Raw genomic sequence first — 24799 nt, 5'->3', positions numbered from 1 at the left:
TTCTTTTTCTTAGATAAGTCCCTTTAACATTTCATATAATAAAGGCTTGGTGATAGTGAACTTCTTTAACTTTACTTTATCTGCAAAGCACTTTATCTGTACTTCCATTCTAAATGACAACGTTGCTGGATAAAGTAATCTTGGATGTTGGTCCTTGTCTTTCATGACTTTGAATACTTCTTTCCAGTCCTTTCTTGCCTGCAAGGTTTCTTTTGAGAAATCAGGGGACAGTCTTATGGGCATTTCTTTGTAGGTAACTGCCTCCTTTTCTCTTGCTGCTTTTAAGATTCTCTTTTTATCTTTAATCTTGGGTAATGTAATTATGATGTGCCTTGGTGTGTGCTTCCTTGTATCCATACTACATTTCACTTAACCATTAAAGATTGGACTTAATGCCACTGATACTCTGTGTTCCTCCCTGCTAAATGGATTACTAGGCACAAACTGATTTTTCCCATCTTCTGGCTGAGCCCCTTTGTTATCTCCCATCTGTGAGGCTGTGTCTGTGGCCTGGCTAGGTATTTTTCTCTTCTCATCTCTTTAGTTTGTTCCCCCATTCCCACTTTTAGATGTTTCAATGTGTGTATCTCTCAAGTGTGTTTATGTATTGAGCAGGGAGTTCTTCATTGAAATATAGCTGTTCAGATTATTGTAACTTCAAGGGAGAGACCAAAGAGGATATCCTGTGCCATCATTCCTCTTACATCACTCAACATTTTTTCTCTTGCTATATTTTTGTAATAATACAGTGTATAATTCATGTAAAACTCAAAATATGTAGTAATCAGCCATTTATATTGTCAGGAAGACTTCCAGCCAACAATAGACAATTAGTACTTATAGGGAGTCAAAAGTTATAAAAATTTTTCACTGTGCGGGAAATATTTGTGCCCTTACTGTGTTGTTCAATAGTCAACTGTAAATGTTTATACCATGGAATATTTAGAGAATAAATTCAAACTTCTAAGCACAGTATTCTAAATCCTTCACATTCAGGTTCCCAGTAATAATATGACCCCATTTATCTCTACTTCCTACTTCCTATAGCCCACTCCCCTGCCATGCTGTAATTCTTATTATCAACTGAACAATGCCTCACAAAATGCCTAAATGCCTGCATGTCCTACTCAGTGTGAAAAATGCTTATTCTATTGTACCTGGAAATATTTACTCATAATTTAAGAATTAGTTCAGTTGTTAGTGAAATATTTTCAGACTGCCTCAGACAGAGCTAGCTGCCATGGGGTTTGTAGTCTTCATTTATATAGCTATCATGTGTTATCAAGTAATTTAGCTGTTAATATGTCTTTATTCTCCAGAATAACTGGTAAATAGTACCTAGTTGAATACATTAATAGATGAATAAATTAATGTTTAAATTAACCAACTACAAGGGCTTTCTTTTATATTATAGTTCAAAATAATATAATTTTTAATTCATCTGCATCCTCTGTTTTTTCCCGCACTCTCATAGCACATGTACACACAGAGACTTTTGTTCATTTATAACTTTATGTACTTTGTCATGCAAGGCATTTTAATGAAGGTTATTTGAAGTTTTGTTTTTTTTCTGTATGTGTCTCTTGTTTTTAAAGACAATTCCTTAATGCTGGCAAGCATGTCCTTGTGGAATATCCTATGACACTGTCTTGGAAAGCAGCTCAGGACCTGTGGGAGCTAGCTGAACAGAAAGGTGATGTATGTTCTTTCTGTCTGTCTAGAACATAGACCCCATACTAAGAGGTATTGCCATTAAGATTTCTGTGATGTCATCTTTATCCTTTAAAGTTTAACATCATCAGATATATTATTGGCTCAAAAGGATCCTAGCACTTCTCCCTTCGTAGTGTAGGCACATATAAGGGGATGTGTGGAGGACCAACAGGGCAGAAGGATGGGAGGGAATTTTCATACTTTTGTTTGAGACTTGTTAGCTTCTGTTACTCAAATTAAAATATGAATTAGTTTTCACTTATAGTAATATCATGATAGTGTTTTAGTTTTATTCATGTGATATTTATATTGCTAATAGAAAAACGCTCAAATTAATTATTTTATATTCATACTTTGTAATTTTGTTGTATTTTAACAACACCATTTTTATTGTTATATGCCAGGAACTTGAGAACTCTGATATGCACTTCATATATTATTTGTCTTAATTTTCCTAGAAGTTCTTAGAGATAGTTATTTTCTGTAACTTAAAGATAGGTATCCATAGTTCAGGAAAGGTAAATTATTTGTGCCAGGACAAAAAACTAGTAACATGACTACTAAATGGGAGATGAAATTTTGAATTCAATTCTTATGTTTTCTGGTGTTCACATTTGTTCTTCTGAATCATCTTCTATGCCAGAGATTTTTTTGTTGTTGCTATAGTAACTGGACATGTCCCTCTATGGAAGCAAGTAGAATTAAATAAAATGTTTAAGGATGAAAGGAGCCAATTAAATGAATTTTGGATCACAGTCTCCTTTTTTCCAACATTTCCTATGGAAAACATTTAATATATGAAAAAAGCATGGTGAATAGTTATAATGAAAATCACTAATGAAAACACCTTGTGGAGATTTCAGGAATGAAAGCAGCAAAGTAGGTGGGAGCTGAACTCAATTGCTCCTAACTGGGTTAGGTGCACCCAACTGGGACACCTAACCAATCTTCTGCAGAACAGAGTGAACAGCCAATGGAATTCCACCTTATATGAAATTTGGAAGCCAGAGATTGCAGAGGACTTAAAAACAGATGGTAAGGAGATTGCATAGGCCTACAGGAAGGTTCCTGGGACCTGCAACAGGACCGTGGCTGCTGATGGAGTTTTGGAGGAGAGCCGGAGAAACAATTGTAACATCCAGAGCAGGAAAGCCAGTCCTGCACCAGGAGAGACCGGAATGCTTGAGGTTTCTGTGGTGATAAAGATGTAATGGGAGGCCCACAGAGGTGGTTTTTCCTGTTTGGTTTAGGGTCATTGTCTGGGACAGTACCAGAGAAATTGCGGAGCTGGGTGATACCTAGAGATGAGATAAGAGTTGAGTCGTGACTGATTCTGACCCAGATTGTCTCAGGACTGGTCAGAGAGGCAAGCTGTGTGAAAAGTCAGGCACTTGTTAAGAACAGCTGGCTGCTACCAAGGGGAATTTGCTAAAAAAAAAAAAGGTCTCAGCCACTGTGCAAGGAACTCTCATGCTGTGGCAGGGCCAGTGAAGAAGGAGGAAGAGGGGCACGATTTGCCCCAAATCAGGGCACCTAATGGACTGATCAAAATGGGGCAGCAGGGACTAGGAGTTACAGTCCCCAGAGAAACTTAATTTAAGAGAGGAGCTAAATAGACCTGAAGGGACTTTGCCTGTTCACAGGGCCCAGGCCAACAAAGAGGGAGGAGGGGTGCAAGTTGTTCCCACTAGGTGCACTTCACGGACTAATCAAAGCATGGCACAATGAGGTGAATTAAAGGCACCACTGGACAAGAGGATATGGACAGTGTGGTCTGCTCAGTGCTCTGAAGGCTTGGGTTAGAGGCTGGACACCTCTGAATATCATAACCCATATGGATATCCTAAGGTAGAACCACAAGAAAGGAAAAACAACAACAAAAAAACAGACCATTGCCCCTCTGCCTGAAGCTTCCAAGATAAGCAGAACCTGCTTGCCGGGCTTAAAGTCAGCAAGAGGCTTTTTGTTTCTCTTTCAAGTGTAATACAATAAGACCTGGAGCTGTGAAAGGAACAAAGGCAGATCCAGAGAGAGATCAGAAGGGTAAGGGCAATAACTGAGACAAAGTTCCCTCTGCCATCCTACAGAGCTTGCATTTTATTTACTTTTTTAATTTTTATGTTTTTGTTATTTAATTATTTTTTTTTTAATTTCCCGTACTTCCATTGAATTGTCTTTCTTTCGTTTTTTTATTTCATTGACTGGTTTTCCTTGTTCTCTATTTCATATTGAATTTTAATTTCCTTTACTTCATTAGAATTCCAACAATACACTACTCTTGGTCTTTTAATTCTTATTTTTTTATTTATATCATATACTACTTTTTATCATGTTTTCGTGGTTCCAATTCCCACACAGCACCCTTCCCTGGTCTTGGTCCATTTCACTGTCTTCCTGTACTTTATTACTTGTGGTTAACTTTACTCTCTTGCATACTATGCCAACTTTCTAGCCCTTACTCTCACTATATCTCATCATCTAACCTCGCATAAGTGCTCTGCTTTCTGGAATCAGCTCACATTCTTTCCCCACTCTAACAAGAGTCTTATCTCTTTTTCACTCTGTATAAAAAGGGGCTAGTTAGGTGAAATATCATGGTTATTGCTATACTTCTTCATAGATCTGCTATCTCTTTCGTACTTGTAGATACTTTAAATCACATAAAATACACTGCCACTGTCTTAATCACTGTCTTAATCCATTTCCCCTTTGCCCAGAGCTTGGTCACATACAAATAAGGTGGGAGCTGTGCATACCACTAAATGCACTGGATGAGAGAACCCACCAACAAAGGAGCCACTAACAGGTAAAACCCTAGAACAACGAGAGCTAACACAAACAGAAAAAAGGACAACTCTAGAGCATCCAGACAAGGAGATAAAAGAGTCCCTGAATCCCACAGAACTCCCACCATAGAAGTTCACCCTACAAATACAGCTAGCAAAGCAGAGCACCAGGAATTGCAGAAACAAACAAAAAGACTCACCTAAAATGGGGTGACAAAAAATAACCTGCAATCGAAAGCAGCTAAAGATTCCCCACTAACAGAGCTGAATGAAATGGAGGCAAGCAAACTGTCAAATATAGAATTTAAAAGAATGATTATAAGGATGTTTAAGGAACTCATAGACAACCACAAGGAACTGAGTGAAAACTACAACTGTATGAGAAATGAAATAGAAACTATAAACAAGAACCAGGAAGAAATAAAGAATATAATTTCAGAAATAAAAAAATGTACTATAAGGAATTACAAGCAGGATGGATGTAGCAGAAGACTGAATTAGTGAGCTGGAAGATAAACTAGAAAGAAATACCCAGGTAGAGCAGCAGCATGAAAAAAGACTAAAAAAGTATATAATGATAGATTAAGGGAATTGCAAGACAACATGAAGTACAATAACATTAAAATCCTAGGAATACTAGAAGGAGATGAAAATTAATAAAGGGATAGAAAGTCTGTTTCAAAAAATAATTGCAGAAAACTTTGCAAACTTGGAGGCAGGAAATACCAAACAAGTTCTGGAAGCAGAGAGGGGTCCTAATTAAGATAAACCAAAAGAAGCCAACTCAACACACATTATAATTAACCTTCCAAGTTTTAAAGACAAACAAAATCTTAAAAGCAGCAGAGACAAATAAAAAGTAACATACAAAAGAGTTTGATAAGGCTAGCAGCTTTTTTCTTAACAGACACACTGCAAGCCAGAATGGCAAGAAATATTCCAAGTACTGAAAAGCAAAGCCCTACAACCAAGAGTGCTCTACCCAGCAAGACTCTCAATTAAAAATGGAAAGCAAAATAAGAAATTACCCAGACAAAAGAAGGCTGAAAGAAGACACCTCCACCAAACTGCAACAAATCCAAAGAGACTGCCATAACAAGAGGAAGAAAAACAGAGATAGAGGGCCATATATATAAAGAGGGGAAATGAATAAGTACCTATCAGTACCTACCTTAAATGCTAATGGATTTAATGCTACAATCAAAAGAAATGAAGCAGCTGAATGGGTAAGCAAACATTACCCATAGTTATACTGCCTACAAGAGATCCACTTTGAAAAAAAAAAAAACCTACACAGACTGAAAGTGAAGGGTTGAAAAAAATATTCCTAGCAAATAGACAGGAAAAAAAGCTGGAGTAGCACCCCTTAGACAAAATGTACCTCAAAACAAAAGCCATATAAAAAAACACCGAAGGAATCTTCATAATACTGAAGGGAATTTTCCACCAAGAAGACCTGAATATTGTAAACATATATACAGCTAACATAGGAGCATCCAAATATATAAGGAAAGTCTTAGAGGACTTCAAGAAAGATACAGACAACAACACACTTATATTAGGGGATGTTAACACCCTGCTGTCATGAATGGACCGATCTTCCAAACACAATATCAACAAGGACATTGTGGCCTTGAACAATGCCCTAGATCAATTGCACTTAACTAATATATAGAGAACCTTTCATCCCAAAGAAGCAAAATACACATTGTTTTTAAGTGTACATGGCTCGTTTTCAAAGATAGACCACATAACAGGACAAAAACAAGCCTTAACAAATCAAGAAAATTGAAATCATATCAAGAATTTTCTTGGACCACAATGGTCCGAAACTAGAAACCAACCTCAAGGGAAAAACTCAAAAACACTCAAATTGGTTAAGATTAAACAGCATGCTATTGAAAAATGAATGGGTTAAGGATGAGATCGAGGAAGAAATCAAAATGTTTCTGGACAAATGAAAAGGATCCACACCACAGTCCATAGCTTATGGAACACAGGACAGGCAGACCTGAAGGAAAAGTTCATAGCAATACAGGCCTACCTAAGAAAGATGGAAATATTTCAAATCAACAATCCCTACAGCTCCAAGAACTGGGAAACAACAACAAACAAAACCCACTTCTAGTAGAGGGAAGGAAATAACCAAGAACAGAGCACAGTTAAACAACATACAGACTAAAAGAATAATCCAAAATACTGTTGAATCCAGGAGCTGTTTCTATAAAAAGGTAAAGAAAATTGACAAGCCTTTTACCAGAGTCAAGAAAACAAGAGGACCCAAGTAAACACAATAAAAAATGAAAGACAGGAGAGATTACAATTGATACCATAGGAATACAAAGGATTGTAGGAAATTGTTATGAAGAACTATATATACTAAGAAATTTGACAATGAGGGTGAATGGACAAATTTCTAAAAAATATATAATCTCTCAAAACTTAATAAAAAAGCAGAAAGCCTGAACAGACTGATAACAGCTGACAAAAATCAAAACAGTAATAAAAAAACCCTGCAGCACACAAAATCTCTGGATCTGATAGTTTCACAGGAGAATTTATCAAAATGTTTAAGGCAGAACTATCCTCTGTCCTTCTCAGACTTTCCAAAAACATCCAGGAAGAGAGAATACTCCCAAACTCTTTTTATAAAGCAAGCATCATCCTAATTCCAACATCTGATAAAGACACAACAAAGAAAGCAAACTACAGGCCACTATTGCTGATGAACATAGATGCAAAACTCAAGAAAATAGTGGTAAACTGCATCCAGCAATACAGTAAAAATATCATACACCTTGATCAAGCAGGATTCATCCCAGGGATGCAAAGATGGTATAGTATTCACAAAACAATAAATTTAGTATATCACATAAACAAAGTAAAGGCAAAGATTACATGATCATATAAATAGATGTGGAAAAACCATGCAATAAGGTACAGCACACATTTATGACAAAAATACTTAGCAAAGTGGGAGTCTTGGGAGCATACCTCAGCATAATAAATGCCATATGTGATACATATAGCCAACATCATTCTCCAAGGGCAAAATCTGTTAACTTTCCCACTAAGATCAAGAACAAGGTAAGGATGCCTTCTTTTACCTCTTCTGTTCAATATAGCATTGGAAGTCCTAGGCACAACAGTTGAACAAGAAAAAGAAATGAAAGGCATTCAAATTGGAAAGGAGCGCAAAAAACTGTCACTTTTTGCAGATGACATGATAGTATACATACTATCATGGAGTCTATAGACTCCACCAAAAAACTACTCAACTTAATAAATGAATTTGACAAAACAGTGGGATTCAAAGTTTGTATTTAGAAATTGAAGGCATTTTTATATACCAGCTATGAAAGATCATAATAAGGAATTAGGAAAACACATTTGCTGTAACAAAAAGAAAAATGAAGTACCCAGGAATAAACCTTACCAAAGAGTTAAAAGACCTGTACTCAGAAAACTACACCACACTGGAAAATAGGAAATTAAGGAAGACACCAATAAATGAAATCATATACCATTTTCATAGATTGAAATAATGAACATCATGAAAATGTACATTACCCAAAGTTATTTGTAGATTTAACACAATCCCTATTAAAATCCCAATGGCATATAGATATATCAATAGATACAGAACAAACATTTCAAAAATTTATATGGAACTTTATATGGTTTGAATAACTGCTGCAATTTTGAGAAGGAAGAACAAAGTAGGAAGGTTCACAATACCTGATATCAAAGTATATCACAAGGCCACTGTAATTAAAACAGTTTCGTACTGGCATAAGAACAGACACATAGAACAATAGAACGGAATAGAGAGCCCTGATGTAAACCAAGTCTCTATGGTAAATTAATATTGGATAAAGGGGGCAGAAGCATTAAATTGAGTAAAAACAGCCTCTCTAACAAATGGTGTTGGGAGATCTGGACAGCTACGTGCAAAAAAATGAAACTTGATCACCAACTTAACACCATACAGAGAAATAAATTCAAGGTGGATAAATGACTTAAATGTAACTTACAAAAACCGTAAAAATCCTAGAGGAGAACATAGGCAGGAAAATCTCAGGCGTACCACACAGAAATATGTTCACTGATATGTCCCCTAGAGCAAGAGACATTAAGGAAAGGGTAAACAAATGGGCCTTTGTCAAAATAAAAATGTCTGCACAGCTAAAAGAAAACATCAGCAAAATAAAAACAGAGCCAGCCATATGGGAAAACATATTTGAAAATGATACTCCATACAAGACTTTAGTCTCCAAAATATATAAAGTACTAACATGACCCCTCTACAAGAAGACAAACCAATTAAAAAATAGCCAGAGGACCTAAACAGACATTTCTCCAAGGAGGACATAGAGAGAGCCCAGGAGTTACAAAAGGATGCTCAGCATCACTAGCCATCAGAGAGATGCAAATTAAAACCACAAGGAGATATCACTTTACACTCTCAGAATGGCTGTTATAAAGAAATCAACAAACAACAAGTGCTGGAGAGGTTGTAGAGAAAAGGGAACCCTAGTGCACTATTGGTGGGAATACAGACTGGTGCAGCCACTGTGGAAAAAAGTAAAAATGGAACTGACATTTGACCCAGCAATACCACTGCTGCAATTATACCTTAAGAATCCTGAAAAATCCATTGAAAAGAACATATGCACCCCAGTGTTCATAGCAACACAATATATATGATAGCCAAGTGTTGGAAGCAACCTAAATGCTCACCAGTTAATGAGTGGGTAAAAAAAAAAACTATAGTATATTTACACAGTGGAGTAGTATGCAGCAAAAAGAAAGAATGAGCTCCTATTCTTCTTGACAGTATGGATGGAACTGGAGAGCATTATGCTAAGTGAAATAAGCCTGGAAATGGAAGACAAATACCAAATGATCTCACCTTTAAGTGGAACCTAATCAACAAAACAAACAAGCAAGCAGAATATATCCAGAGATATTGAAGTAAAGAACAAACTTGCAGTAAACAGAGGTGGCGTATAATGGGGTAAATAAATGAAAGGTTATTAAGGAACATTTATAAAGGACACATAGGCAAAGCCAAAGGGGATAGATTTGAGAGTAGGAGGCAGGGATAGTTGGTGTGGTTGAGGCATGGTGGGTTGAAAATGGAGACAACTGTACTTAAACAAGAATAAAAAAAAAAAAGCAACTTGTTTTTATCAACAATGTAGGCCAGCCACACTTCATTGAAATTCATCATGTCTTCTTTAGCCCTGGGCTGTGCTCCTGTAGAATAGAGGTAATCTTTCCCCTTCTTAGTTCCACCAGGTAAACTTAAACCCTTTCAAAAACTCAGTAGATATCCAGTTGATGTTTTGTGAATATATAGCTGGATGAAGGAGTATTGAAATGATTGAGGAATTTTGAGGTCATCACCTTTCTATAATATATGTCATGCAACAGATGTCCATGGATAAAATACCAGATTGCAGTGTATGTCCCACATATTTCTTGCTAATTACAAAAAAAAAACCCTCACTGAACAATAAATAGTTTTGCCATTACCATCCTAATCAAATGATTGCTAAATGGATTTTTCTGACATGAAGCCATCTGGATGATGCATATAGCATTGACCATAAAATTAAAATGTAAATTAAAGTTTCATTTCACAGGAAATATAGGGATAAAGGAGATACCAAATTATAAGATCAAACAAACTAGAATGTGGAATAGTCTACCAGGTAAAAGGCCAAGTTATTTTTAGGAAAATATCCTTAATCTAGTGACTTTCTTCCAATGGAAATGAGGGGAAAAGACTAAGTTTACAGTGGAGAAACCAGACAGTACCTGAGCCAGGTGAACATGATATAGTAACAAGTCATGTTAATGGAATTTACCCTTGATATGTGATAAAATGGTTCAGTACCTTTTTTTAAACCCATAACCCCAATCTGGTTATGAGAAAAATATCAGAGGTGCAAGATGGTGGCAAAGAAGCTAAGAAGCTAGTAGCTCCATTCTGTTTCTCCTAAAACCAGACATGTCTTCTAGCCAAAACACAGAACTGTCCACTAGAGTCCACCAGTGAAGAGTGAGTGAGAGCATCTGTGAGTGAGCACATACATGGACAAGAACACAGGACGTATATGGCAGTGGGCAAGAATTAGTCAAAATAGGAGTTGGCGGACTAGGCTCTCCAAGTGGAATCACATGGCTTCCCAGCCCAGCACTTGTGGCTGGATATAGTCAGGGTGGCTGCAGATTGGCTCAGGAGCCATGAGCTATTGGGACAGAAAGAGAAGGCCTGGGAGATGCAGGCTTCAGAAACGGCACTGTCGAAGGAGGTCTGCTGAAGCTGAAGATCACTGGACGGAGACGGATCAGCACTCTGCCACCAACCTGTGTCATAGTATAGCTTCAGACCTCTTCCAAAGCTATCCATAAAAAATCTAGAGAGAAACTTTTTCCAATACTGTTGGGGACTCTGAAAGGTGATGGCCAGCTGTGTCCCTGAGAGACTGATTTTTGGGAAGGAGGAGCACATGCAGAAGAGGCCCCCAAGAGACCAGTGCTGCAGCATGTCAGCCACGAAGTAACCATTTTAAAAGGGGAGCTAAGGCAAAACCTGTGACTTGGCAGGAACCTGGGGTTCATACACAAGTGCAAGCAGACACAGCAGCTCTTCTAATGAAAAACTCAGAAATAGAGTCACATCGAAGGAGCTGTAGGACTCAACCCAGCATGGCTCATGAGCAGGGGAATGTTCAGAATAGAGAATTTGGGTCTAAACCTCCTGAAAGAGAGCAGCAGGCTTGGGAATGAAAGTCAGGAACTGAACACCTGTGATTTGCTGCAGCCAGCCAAATCCCTTCATAGGTGACCCCAACTCCCATCTGTGGGATTACAGGCTCTACAGATCAACAAGGTTGGCCTCAGGAGTCTCCTGCTGGATACATTTCCACAGGGAAAAGAAGAAAGAGTTCTGACAGGTCCCTTCACCAAACACTACAAGCTACACAGTTCCTCATGCCAGGATGCCCTCTATTTTCTCTCCTGCATAGCTTTTCAACATTCAATTCTTGTCCTTCAAGTTTGGGCCTAATTTATCACCAGATTTTATATTACAGTTTACTTCAAATCTCATATTTCGTTCTACCCTTCTTTTACTCTATTTTACCTTCTTCCTCTGATTTGGACACAGGCCCACAGTGTCCACATCATTATGCATGAAAAGAGACATTCACATGGACTACCAAGACGAAAGAAGGAAAAGGGACAGCATGGCTTTTTCTCTCAAGGGGAGCAAAAGCTGTGGCCCTTGCCATGACCAGCCTTTATTGGGTTTCTCTGCACATTACAAGATGGTCCTCATTTACTATGCACAGGTTGCTTCAGGTGATTACCTTTCACAGAAAACAAAGGAGCCAAAGCCACTCATCACATCACAGAAGAGGGATATTTGCAAATGAAAAGGCCAAAAGTGATTGAACTGGTTATATTTGTCCTTGGAAGGTTTAGCATGGATTTTAGGAAGTTATTTTGCAGTAAATGTTTGCCACAAATCTGGGTGAGGGAGTTTTTAGCAAAAAGCAAGATTCAATGTGGCCTAGGCACATTGCACACCTGATTCCCCATGGGAGAACCTATCCATGGGTGTGGGTCCTATGCATCACTGAGTGGGAACTGGGCCCACGCAATGCAGAATGGTCTCCTACATTTCTTGTTTTTGTTTTACATTTTATTTTCCCATTGCTATGACTTCTTTCTATTCCACACCCTTACTATTTCTCCCCTCCAACCTCTCAAAACAATTTTAGCTTGTCATTAGTCATCTTATGTTCTTCTTACCATTCTTAAAATACATTTATTTTCTCTCCATTTTAATCAGACTTTTCCTGTTGATTGTGCGTAAGATGGTTGTGGTTGCATTTCTTCAATTTTGTTTCTAGATAGTCACTATTTTTGTATTTCAAATGTCAAATTTTACTATTTCCCTCTCCTACTCCATTCTGCCTTTTCTCCACTTTTTCTGTATTCCCTAATCTTATTATTGCTTCTCCCTCTATCCTTAAAAAAATCATTTATCTTTCAATTAGTCATCTCATACTCATTTTTCCTTTCTTATAATCTTAATGTATTTACACCTTTATTAATATTGGCTTAATTGGTGTTGATATTGTGATTGTGGGTGAGGGTTATTTTTGCAGTTTGGGTGTGTTTTCTGAGCAGTTTGGTTTTGATTTGGCAGGACCTGGACCACAGTATATAAGAAGTGGTGGGTAGAGTGATTCAGTTAGCCAGCCAGAACGAAGGACCCACCAAAGAATACCCAACAAGACCCAAAACCCAATTACAACAAGAGATCCCACATATATGGCACAAAGGGCATCCCAAGAACATCAAGTTCAGGAAATCAAGGAGACTGCACTATTGAGTTCCACAGATCTCCTACCATAGAAGTTCACACCATAAAGACAGGGGGTCATAAATTTGATATGCAGAAACAAACGAGGAGTCTACTTAATTGGCGAGACAAAGAAAGAACATCCAATCAAAAGTAAAGGAGATATCCCTAGAAAGAGTGCTAAATGAAATAGAGGAAAGCAAACTATCAAACATCAAATTCAAAATAATGGTTATAAGGAGCTCACTGAGAACTACAAGAAAGTGCGGGGAAGATACAATGAACTAACTGCAAACTACATCTGCATGTAAGAGGACATAGAAACTAGCAATAATAACCAGGAGGAAATGAAAAATACAATATCTAAAATGAAGAATACAGTAGAAGGAATTAAAAGTGGGTTAGATGAAGCAGAGGGTTGAATCAGTCAGCTGGATGACAAGGTAGAAAAATCCAAAGAGCAACAAAAGGAAAAAAGTCTCAAGAATGAAAGGGGTTTAAGAGAGGTGCAGGACAACATGAAATGTAATAATATCCATATGCTAGAGATACCAGAAGGAGAAGAAGAGGAGCAAGGGATGGAAAACCTGTTTGAAAAAGTAATGACAGAAAACAACCCTAACTTACTGAGAGAAAAGTCACAGGAGTCTAGGAAGCCTGAGGGTCCCAATGAGGATGAACCCAAAGGTGCCCACTCCAAGACATATACTTAAATGGCAAAATTCAGAAACGAAGAAAGAATCCTATAGGCATAAGGGAAAATAGCTAGTAACATACAAGGGAGATCCAATAAGACTAAATTGTCAAAAGATACTCTACAAACCACAAGGGAATGGGAAGAAATATTCAAAGTAATGAAAAGCATAGGCCTACAACCAAGATTACACTGCCAAGCAAGGCTCTCATTTAAAATAGAAAGTGAAACAAGGAGTTTCCCAGAAAAAAGAAGGCTAAAACAATACATCTCCAGCAAACCAGCAGTGCAAGATGTGATAGAGGGACTGCATTAAGATGAAGAAAAGAGGAAAGAGCGAGGAACACAAGTATAAAGGGAAAAATGGCAATGAATAAGTACCTATCAATCATAACTTTAAATGTAAATGGATGAAATGCTCTAATCAAAAAACATAGTTTAGCTGAAAGGATAAGATAACCTGACCCACAAATATGCTGTTTACAAGACCCACATCAAAATAAAATATCTACACAGAGTGAAAATGAAAGGATGAAAAAAGTTATCCAAGCAAATGGACCTGAAAAAAAAATGCTGGGATAACAATATAAGTCAAAATCGATTTCAATAAAAGCCATAAAAGAGACAAAGAAGGACAGTCCATAAACCTTAAGGGAAAATCCACCAAGAAGTTGTAATTACTATAAATATATATGTACCTAAAATATCAGTACCTAAATATATACAGAAAGCTTTGAGGACTTTCAAAAAGACAGCAACACACTCACAGTAGGGATTTTAACACCCCAATGTCAACAATAGATCTTCCAAACAAAAAATTAAAAGTGATATTTTGGCACTGAACATACTGTGCATCAGTGGACATAATTGATATGTATAGAACCTTCCACCCCAAAGAACTAACATTCTTTTCTAATGGAGTCTTTTCAAAGACAGACTACAAGTAGGTCACAAAACAAGCCTCAAAAAATGTGAAATCATATCAAGCATTTTCTTGGACATAACAGTCTGAAACTAGAAACCAACCTCAACAAAAAAACTCAAAAACACTCAAATTCATGGAGACTGAAAATCTGGTATTATATAATGAATGGGTTGACAGTAAGTTCAAGGAGAAATCATAAAGTTTCTAGAAACAAAGGCAAAAAAACATACAACAGCCCCAGACCAAAGAAAGGGACACAGGGAAGACAGTCCTATGAGGGAAGTTCATAGCAATACAGCCCTACCTAAGAGAGATTAAAAAAAATCTCCAACAAACAACCTAATCTTACATCTGGTAGAACTACAGGAACAGCAACAAACAAAGCCCAGGTCAAGTAGAAGGAAGGAAATATTCAAGATTAGAGCAGAATTAAATGACACAGAGACAAAAAAAAAATTAAAGAATCAATCTCAGAACTGGTTCTTTAAAAAGAGAAAATTGACAAGCCTTTTACCAAAGCCTTTTATCAAAGAAGGAACTGACTGATGTATAAATTTTAAAAAAGGATAAAGCCCAAATAAATAAAATCAGAAATGATAGGAGAAATTACAACCAATATCACAGAAGTATAAAGGATTGTAAGAAATTACTACAAACAACTTTATACCAGAAAATTTGACATCCTGGGCAAAATGGACAAATTTCTAGAAACATATCTTTTAAAACTTAATCAAGAAGTGTGAAAGCCTGAATGAACCAGTAACAGCTACTGAAATTGAAGCAGTAATAAAAAAAATCTTATCACACATAAAAGCATGGGGTGGATGGTTTCACAGGAGAATGTTACCAAACATTTAGGGAAGAGATAACTCCTATCCTTCTCAAACTGTTCGAAAAAATTCAAGAAGTGGGAAGACTCCCAAACTCTTTTTATGATGCCAGTATTATACTAATACCAAAGCCAGGTAAAAACACAACAAAGAAAACTACAGGCCAATATCTCTGATGAACTTTGATGCTAAAATCCTCAAAAAAATAATTGGCACACTGTATCAAGCCCTGCCTTAAAATGGTCATACACCATGATCAAGTGGGATTCACCCCAGGGATGCAAGAATGGTACACTGTTCACAAATCAGTAAATGTTATACACCAGATAAATTAAACAAAAGACAGTAATAGCATGGTCATGTCAGTAGATGCTGAAAAAGCATTTTATGAAATACGGCACCCATTTACAATAAAAATACTCAGCAGTGTGGGAATAGAGGGAGCAAACCGCTACATAATAAAAACTATGTATGAGAAACCTATAGCTGACATTATGCTCAATGGAAAAAACTAAAAGCTTTTCCCCTGATCAAGAACAAAACAAGGGCCCTGGCTGGTGTAGCTCAGTGGATTGAGCACAGGCCTGCGAACCAGACAATTGCAGTTCAATTCCCAGGGCACATACCTAGGTTGCAGGCCGGTTCCCTGCAGGCCAGTTCCCAGCAGGGGACGCACAAAAGGCAACCATACATTGATGTTTCTCTCCCTCTCTCCTTCCTTTCCCCTCTAAAGATAAATAAATAAAATCTTTAAAAAAAAAAAAGAACAAAACAAGGGTGTCTACTTTTACCACTTCTATTACCACAACTCTCATACAAGAAAAAGAAAAGGCATCCAAACTGTAAAGGAAGAAGTATAATTGTCATTGTTTGCAGATGACGTGATGGTGTACATAAAAAACCCTATAAGCTCCACAGAAAAACTGAACAACCTAATAATTGAATTTGGCAAAACAGCAGGATACAAAGTCAATAATAGATTGAAGGTATGTCTGTATACCAACAATGAAATATCAGACACGGAAACTCAGAAAAAAAATTTACTATAGAAACAACAAAGTAGGAGGGATCACAATACCTGATATCAAGCTATATTACAAGGCCATGTTAATCCAAACAGTCTGGTACTGGTATAAGAACAGACATGTAGAATAGAGAGCTCCCATATAAACCGATATCTTTATGGTCAATTAGTATTTATCAAAGGTGTCAGAAGCATAAATGGAATAAAAGTAGTGTTTTCAGTAGTGTAAGGTCAGATAGGTACACGGTAAAAAATGAAAGTAGACCACCAATGTACACCACATACCAGAATAAACTCAAGATGGATAAAAGATTATAAGTTATGACCCCATTAAAGTCCTATAGGAAATTATAGGCAGGAAAATTTCAGATATCTCATACAGCAATGTTTTTGCCAACATGTCTCCTAGGACAAGAGATATAAAGGAAAGAATAAACAAAGGATCCTATATCAAGTCAAAAGGTTTTTGCATGGCTAAAGGAAACATCAACTAAATGAAAAGGGAGCCCACTGTATGGGAAAACATATTTTCAATAATACCTCGAACAAGTATTTAATCTCCAAAATTATATATATAGTCATTAGGACTCTACAGCAGGAAGTCCAATAATCCAATTTAAAATTGGGAAAAGGACCTGAACAGACAGTTCTCCAAGGAGGACATACAGAGGGCCCAGAGACATGAAAAATGCTCAACATCATTAGCCATCAGAGAATCACAAATTCAAACCACAATGAGATACCACTTCACAAGAGTTAGAATGGCTATCATTAACAAATCAACAAATAGCAAGTGCTGGACAGGATGTGGAGAAAAGGGAACTCTAGTTTACTCTTGGTGGGAGTGCAGACTGATGAAGCCACTGTATATGGAAATCAGTATGGAATTTCCTCAAAAAAAAAAAAAACAACCTAAACTGCCTTTTGGTCCAGTGATCCCACAGCTGGTATAATACCCCAAGTATCCTGAAACACCAATTAAAAAGATGCACCCCTATTTTCATAGCACCTATTTTCATTATTTAAAACAATAGCCATGTACTGGAAACAGCCTAAATGCATAAATCCGTAAATGAGTGGCTCAAAAATCTGTGGTGCATTTTCATAATGGAATACTAAGCTACAGAAAGAAAGAAGGAATTCCTACCCTACAGGACTGTGTGGGTGGAACTGGAGAGTACTATATGAAGTGAAATAAATCAGGTGGTGAAAGACAAATACCATATGATATCACCTATAGGTGGAACTAAATGAACAACAACAACAAAAAGTGAGCAAAATAGAATCAGAGATATGGAAAGAAGGAACTGAGGGACAGTAACCAGAGGGGATTGAGGTAAAAGGGTAAGGTAGGGGAAGAGTCTAGTTAAGTAACATGTATAAAGGACCCTTGGACTTGGACAACAGGGTGGGGATTTACTGTGGGAGTAGGGATTGGGGCTGCACAGAGTAGGGGAGAACAACCAGAAAAAAATTGGTCCAATTGTAATAGAAGAATAAAACATAATCAGATAAATCCAAGTTGAGGCTCATTCAAGAGAATAACTCACTAGTACTGTTTACAACTGTCAGGGTCATTAAATACAAAGAAAGCCAGATAAATATTCGAACTTGATAAATTACTAAGTAAGATCTGATGGTGTAGCATTCTAAAACAGAAAAAGCACATCATGTAAAAACTAAGGAAACTTGAAAAAATAGACTTTACTTAATTTTGAATGAGCTAAAAACAATAAGAAAATAATTAGAATTAATGTTACTTTGGAGGCTTAGTATTAGCTTTTTTACCAAACAGAATCTGGGTGAATATGTACAGATTATGAATGACTTTACAAAAAAAGTAAGTTCTTAAAAATGAAAATGACCTTTATTCTCTTAGCAAGTATTTATGACTCCTACTTGAATATTCTTTAAGCAGGTTTTTATATGTGAACTGTGGGGGATCTCCAGCTAACAGTTTCTCCCAGTTGTGGATGAAAAGAAAGGAATCCTACCAGACACAATCTCTTGTTCTGGAGGGAAAGGGAGTGGCGATTCCTTCTAGTGGAGAATGCCCTGAGCCCTTCTCCAAAATGGCTTTTATTAGGATTGGAATGTGTAGGGGAATATAGCATACATGCATAGCTTATCAGTCAATGTCCAAAAGGCTATAATCATAAAAACATTATCTACAGATAACAATTGAAGAAATACAGAAATTGTCTCTAGTCAGAGTCGGTGAGACGTGCTGAGACATGCTGATGCCAGATGGTTGTAAAGGCATATTTCAGGAGACAAGGTGTTCACTCCTTACGCTTTAACTTAAACATCTGGTTTATATCAACAGGGATACCACAAGGCAAAGCAAGCTTCAAAGGATACAATGTACATTTCAGGCCTGATTTCCTACGGGAACCTTCGGTGTTAGTGTCTGGTCATGCTTGCCACCTGCATTTCCTGGCATTCCAGGGAGACTTCCTAGCCTCTTTCAAGGCCTGCTCTTGCAAGGCTACAGTCTCCATAACCCCACAGAGCAGTTCCCAACAGTAAACTTTATGTATGAGCCCTTGTGCACGATAATAAGGATAACAATGAGATGACTTGTCTTTGAGGAGCCCACATTACTAAATATTCACAGCTACCAAGGTTTATTAACTTAGCTGCTGAAAGCTGAAAGTAAATTGTATAAGTAACTAGCATTTACATTGTAGTCTAGGACTAATACTCTTATTAAATAGGACATATCTAAATATTACATATATTATTTTGAATGGTAGAAGTTAAGGATAATTTGGGAGTGATGTTGGCAAAGTAGTGGAATGTGAAGTGCCAGGGCCTCATTCACACGTGGAGAAATTGTCTTAATATATCAACCAAAATGCCTTAGTAAAAGCTAGAGAAATCAGGTAAGTGGTTAAAGAACCAAAGGCAAGCACAAAGCCAATATGAGCCTCATTAAAACAAGAAAAAAAGTTCATTGTGTTTGCTTGTTTTAACCTACCCATCCCTGGTGCCACATGATTTAATCAGTAGAAAACTCCCACTTCTGCCTCAGAGGGGAGTGGAAAAGGAAAGTGGCCTGTGTATATAATGTTCTGGACTTTCATGGTGCTTGCTGCTTGAGGGACTGGTTTCTGTCTTTCTGACTCAAGAGTGTTGAAGGAAATGTTACTATAATTTCTCTTTAAAAATTATTCTTATTGAATTTATTGGGGTGAAATTAATTATTTAAATAATATAGATTTCAGCCATACAATTTTATAATACATAATCTTTATATTGAATTATGTGTTCATCACCACAAGTCAAGTCTTTTTAATCACCATTTATCTCCCCTTTATCCTCTTAAATTCCCCCCAAACCCCCATCTCTCTGGTAATCACCATACCATTGTCTATGTCTATGAGGATTTTTTGTTTTTGCTTAATCCCTTCACCTTTTTTAATCAGCCTCTAACACTCCACCCCTCTGACAACTGTCAGTCTGTTTTCAGTGTCTGCGTTTCTATTTTTTCATTAGATTTTTCGTTTATTACATTCCACATATAAATGAAATAATAAGGAGCTTGTCTTTCTCTGACTGGCCTATTTTACTTAGCATAATACTCTCCAGGTCCATCCATGCTGTCACAAAAGTAAGATTGCCTTTTTTTCTCCCTGTGTGTTATTCCATTATATAAATGTAACACAACTTTTTTTCCACTCATGTTCTGATAGGCATTTGGACTATTTCAAAACCATGGCTCTTATAAATAAAGCTGCAATGAACATAGTGTTACATATATTCTTTCAAATTAGTGTTTTGGGTTTTTTGGTTATATACCCAGAAGTGTAATTGCTGAGTCACAAGTCAGTTCCACTTTTAATTTTTTTAGGTAACTCTATACTTCTTTCCAAGTACCTGTACCAATCAGCATACTTACCAGCAGTACAGGAGTGTTCCCTTTTCTCCACATCCTGACCAACAGTTGTTGGTTAATTTATTTATGGTAGTCATTATGACAGTTATGAGGTACTATTTCACTGTGGTTTTCATTTTCATTTATGTCACTAAATAAAAATTTATAGGCATTTATTATTAGTAGTAACATTATTTAATTAATGTCACTAATCTATTAGTGACATTTCATATGTTGCCATGTCTGTGAAAGTAGTGTCTATTCAGGTCTTTTGTCCATTTTTTAATTGGATTGTTTGTTGGTTTTGGTGTTCAGTTTTATAAGTATTTTTTTTAATTTGGATATTAAACATATATCAGATATATTATTGGGTAAAATGTTCTCCCATTCAGTAAGTTGTGTTTTGATTTTGTCAATGGGTTCCTTTGCTGTGCAAAATATTTTTGATGTAGTTCCCTTTATATATTTTTCTTTATTTTTTTAACTTTTACCTATGTATTTATTTTAACTTCATTTTTACTGTTCCCAGTATTATGTATGTCTCCATCACCCCCATTTTCCATCTCTACCCAGCCTCCAGCCCCTCATAATTCTGGCCATTATATGTATGTATGTATGTGTGTGTGTGTCTGTGTGTGTGTGTATATATGTATGTGTATATGTGTATATGTATATGTATATATATTCATTATATTTTTTGTTTAATGATTGTTCAAGTACAGTTTTCTGTCTTTTACTCCCATCCCAGCCAACCACCCCAGTGCTCCCCACCTCTCTCCCATTTCCATCCCCTTTAATTTTTGTCCATGTGTCCTTTATACTTGTTCCTGTAAATCCTTCCCCTTTTCCCCTGAAAGTCCCTCTCCTCTCCCCTCTGGTCCCTGTCAGCCTCTTCTGTATTTCAGTGTCTTTGTTATATTTTGCTTGCTTGTTTGTTTTGTTGTTTAGCTTCCTGTTAAAGGTGAGACCATATAGTATTTCTCTTTCATTGCCTGGCTTATTTCACTCAACATAATGATTTCCGGTTCCATCCATGCTGTTGCAAAGTATAGGAACTCCTTCTTTCTTTCTGCTGCATAAAATTCCATTGCGTAAATGTACCATAGGTTTTGGATCCATTCATTTACTGACAGGTACCTAGGTTGCTTCCAACTCTTGGCTATTGTAAATTGTGCTGCTGTGAACATCGAGTGCGTAAGTTCTTTTGGATTGGTGTTTCAGGGTTCTTAGGATATAATCCTAGCAGTGGAATTGCTGGGTTAAAAGGCATATTCATTTTTACTTTTCTTAGAAAATTCCATACTGTTTTTCATAGTGGTTATACCAGTCTGCAATCCCACAAAAATGAACTAGGGTTCCCTTTTCTCCACAACCTCTCCAACAGTTCTTGTTTTTGCTTTGTTTATGATGGCCATTCTGACTGGTGTAAAGGGGTATCTCATTGTGGTTTTCATTTGCATCTCTCTGATAGCTAGTGGTATTGAGCATCTTTTCATGTATCTCTGGATCCTCTGTATGTCCTCCTTGGAGAAGTGTCTGTTCAAGTCCTTTTCCCATTTTTTAATTGGGTTGCTTGTTTTCTTAGTGTGGAGTCGTGTAAGTTCTTTGTATATTTTGGAGATTAAACCCTTGTCTGAGGTATCATTGGCAAATATGTTTTCCCATACAGTTGATTCTCTTTTTATTTTACTTGTTTTCTTTAGCCATGCAGAAGTTTTTTATTTTGATGAGTTCCCATTTCTTTATTCTTTCCTTTATGTCCCTTGCTCTAGGAGACATATCAATAAAAATGTTGCTGCATGAAATATCTGAGATTTTCTTGCCAATGTTCTCCTCTAGAACTGTAATGGTGTCATGGCTTATATTTAAGTCTTTTATCCACCCTGAATTTATTTTGGTGTGTGGGGTAAGTTGGTGCTCAAGCTTCATTTTTTTTTCACATAGCTGTCCAGTTCTCCCAACAGCATTTGTTGAAGAGGCTATATTTACTCCATTTTATCTTACTGCCTCTTTTGTGGAATATTAATTGCCTACTAATTGCCTGTTAATTGCTTGGGTTTATTTGTGGGGTCTCTGTTCTGTTCCACTGGTCTATGTGCCTATTTTAATGCCGGTACCAGGTTGTTTTGATTGCAGTAGTCTTATAATACAGTTTGGTATGAGGTATTGTGATCCCTCCTATTTTGTTTTTCTTTCACAAAATTGCAGCTGCTATTCTGAGTTGTTTATGATTTCATGTAAATTTTTGAAGTGTTTGCTCTATATCTATGAAATATGTCATTAGTACTTTAATAGGTATTGCATTGAATCTGTAAATTGCTTTGGGTAGTATAGACATTTTGATGATATTAATACTTCTGACCCATGAACACAGTATATATTTCCATTTGTGTCTTCCTTGATTTCTTTCTTCATTGTTGTGTAGTTTTCTGCATACAGGTCTTTTACCTCCTTGGTCAGGTTTATTCCCAGATATTTTCTTTTTCTTTTTGCTATATTGAATGGGAGTTGTTTTTGTTTTTTTTATTTCTGCTTCTGCTGTTTCATTGTTGGTATATAAAAATGCCTTTGATTTCTGGATATTAACTTTCTATCCCACTGTTTTGCCAAATGCAGTTACTAGGTCGAGCAGTTTTTGGGTAGAGTCTGTAGGATTTTCCATGTACACTATCATGTCATCTGGAAAAAATGACAGGTTTGTTTTTTCCTTTCTGATATGGATGTCTTTTATTTCCTTTTCTTGTCTGACCACGGTGGCTAAAACTTCCAATACTATATTGAATAGAAGTGGTGAAAGTGGACATACTTGTCTCGTCCCTGATCTTAGTGGAAAAGATTTTAGATTTTGCCCATTGAGTATGATGTTGGCTGTAGGTCTCTCGTATATTGCCTTTATTATATTGAGGAATGCTCCGTCTATTCCCACTTTGCTCAGTGTTTATATCATAAATGGGTACCTTAGGAAATCTTTTTCTGCACCTATTGATATGATCATGTGATTTTTGTCTTTGCTTTCACTTATATGATGCATTACATCTACTGATTTGTGAATATTAAACCATCCTTGCATCTCTGGGATGAATCCCACTTGGTCATGGTGTATGATCTTTTTAATGTATTTTTGGATATGGTTTGCCAATATATTGTTGAGGATTTTAGTGTCTATATTCATCAGTGATATAGGCCTGAAGTTTTGTTTCTTTGTTGTGTCTTTATCTGGTTTTGGAATTAGGATGATGCTGGCTTCATAAAAAGAGTTTGGATATTTTGGAATAGTCTGTGAAGAATAGGGGTTAGCTGTTCCTTAAATGCTTTGTAGAATTCTCTTGTGAAACCATCTGGTGCAGGGCTTTTCTGTGACAGGAGTTTTTTTTTATTACTGCTTCAATTTCATATGCTGTTGTTGGTCTATTCAGGCATTCAGCTTCTTCTTCATTGAGTTTTGGAAGATTCTATTTTTTCTAGAAATCTGTCCATTTCACCTAGGTTTCCAAATTTGGCATACAGTTCATGGTAATTTTTTATAATCCTTTGTATTTCTGTGGTGTCAGTTGTAATCTCTCCTGTTTCATTTCTGATTGTGTTTATTTGGGTCCTCTTTTTTTCTTGATGAGACTTCTTAAAGGCTTGTTGATTCTGTTTATCTTTTCAAAAACCAGCTCCTGGATTTGTTGATCCTTAGAATTGTGCTTTTAGTCTGTATGTCATTAATTCTGCTCTGATCTTGGTTATTACATTCCTTTTACTTACTGTGGGCTGCCTTTGTTGTTGTTCCTCGAGTTCTTGTACGTGTGGTGTTAGGCTGTTTGTTTGAAATGTTTCTATCTTTCTCAGATAGGCCTGTAATGCTATGAACTTCCCTCTCAGTACTGCCTTCTCTGTGTCTCATAAGTTTGGGGTTGTTGTGAGTTCATTTTTATTTGTTTCCAGAAACTTTCTGATTTCTTCCCTAATTTCATTCTTGACCCATTCATTGTTTAATAGCATGCTATTCAATCTCCATGATTTTGAGTGTTTGGGTTTTTTCCTTTGTGGTTGGTTTCCAGTTCCAGTCCCTTTTGGTTGAAGAAAATGCTTGATATGATTTCAATTTTCTTAAATTTGTTGAGGCTCATTTTGTGTCCTATCATGTGGTCTATCTTTGAGAATGTTCCATGTGCATTTGAAAAGAATGTGTATTTAGCTTCATTGTTATGAAGGGCTCTGTATATATCAGGTCCATTTCATCTAGGACATTGTTCAATGTCACAATATCTTTGTTGATATTTTGTTTGGAAGATGTCCAATTTTTAAAGTGTGGTGTTAAAATCCTTACTATAATTGTGTTGCTGTCAGTGTCTTTCTTGAAGTCCTGTAAGATTTTCTTTATATATATTTGAATGCTCCTATGTTGGATGCATATATGTTTATGATGTTAATGTCTTCTTGGTGTATTCTTCCCTTGAATATTATGAAGTGACCTTCTAGGTCTCCATTTATGGCCCTTTTTCTGAAGTCTATTTTGTCTGATATGAGTATTACTACCCCAGCTTATATTTTTTCTGTCCTTTTGCTTGGAAAATTTGTTTTC

The 24799-nt window shown here is 36.6% G+C and overlaps 1 protein-coding gene across 1 annotated transcript in view; it reads left to right on the top strand.

The window, feature by feature from the left end:
* The window catches only part of BLVRA (biliverdin reductase A), a 166636-nt gene that overhangs the window by 88591 nt on the left and 53246 nt on the right, over positions 1-24799 (top strand). The window contains exon 5 of the mRNA XM_053662944.1: positions 1596-1693. Coding sequence (XP_053518919.1) covers positions 1596-1693 — 98 coding nt within the window. The remainder of the gene's footprint in view (positions 1-1595; positions 1694-24799) is intronic.

The sequence above is a fragment of the Artibeus jamaicensis genome, unplaced genomic scaffold, assembly GCF_021234435.1.
Source record: "Artibeus jamaicensis isolate MK-2021 breed Jamaican fruit bat unplaced genomic scaffold, CSHL_Jam_final contig_311, whole genome shotgun sequence".
Taxonomy (NCBI): domain Eukaryota; kingdom Metazoa; phylum Chordata; class Mammalia; order Chiroptera; family Phyllostomidae; genus Artibeus; species Artibeus jamaicensis.
This window is presented reverse-complemented; position numbering and strand designations above follow the sequence as displayed.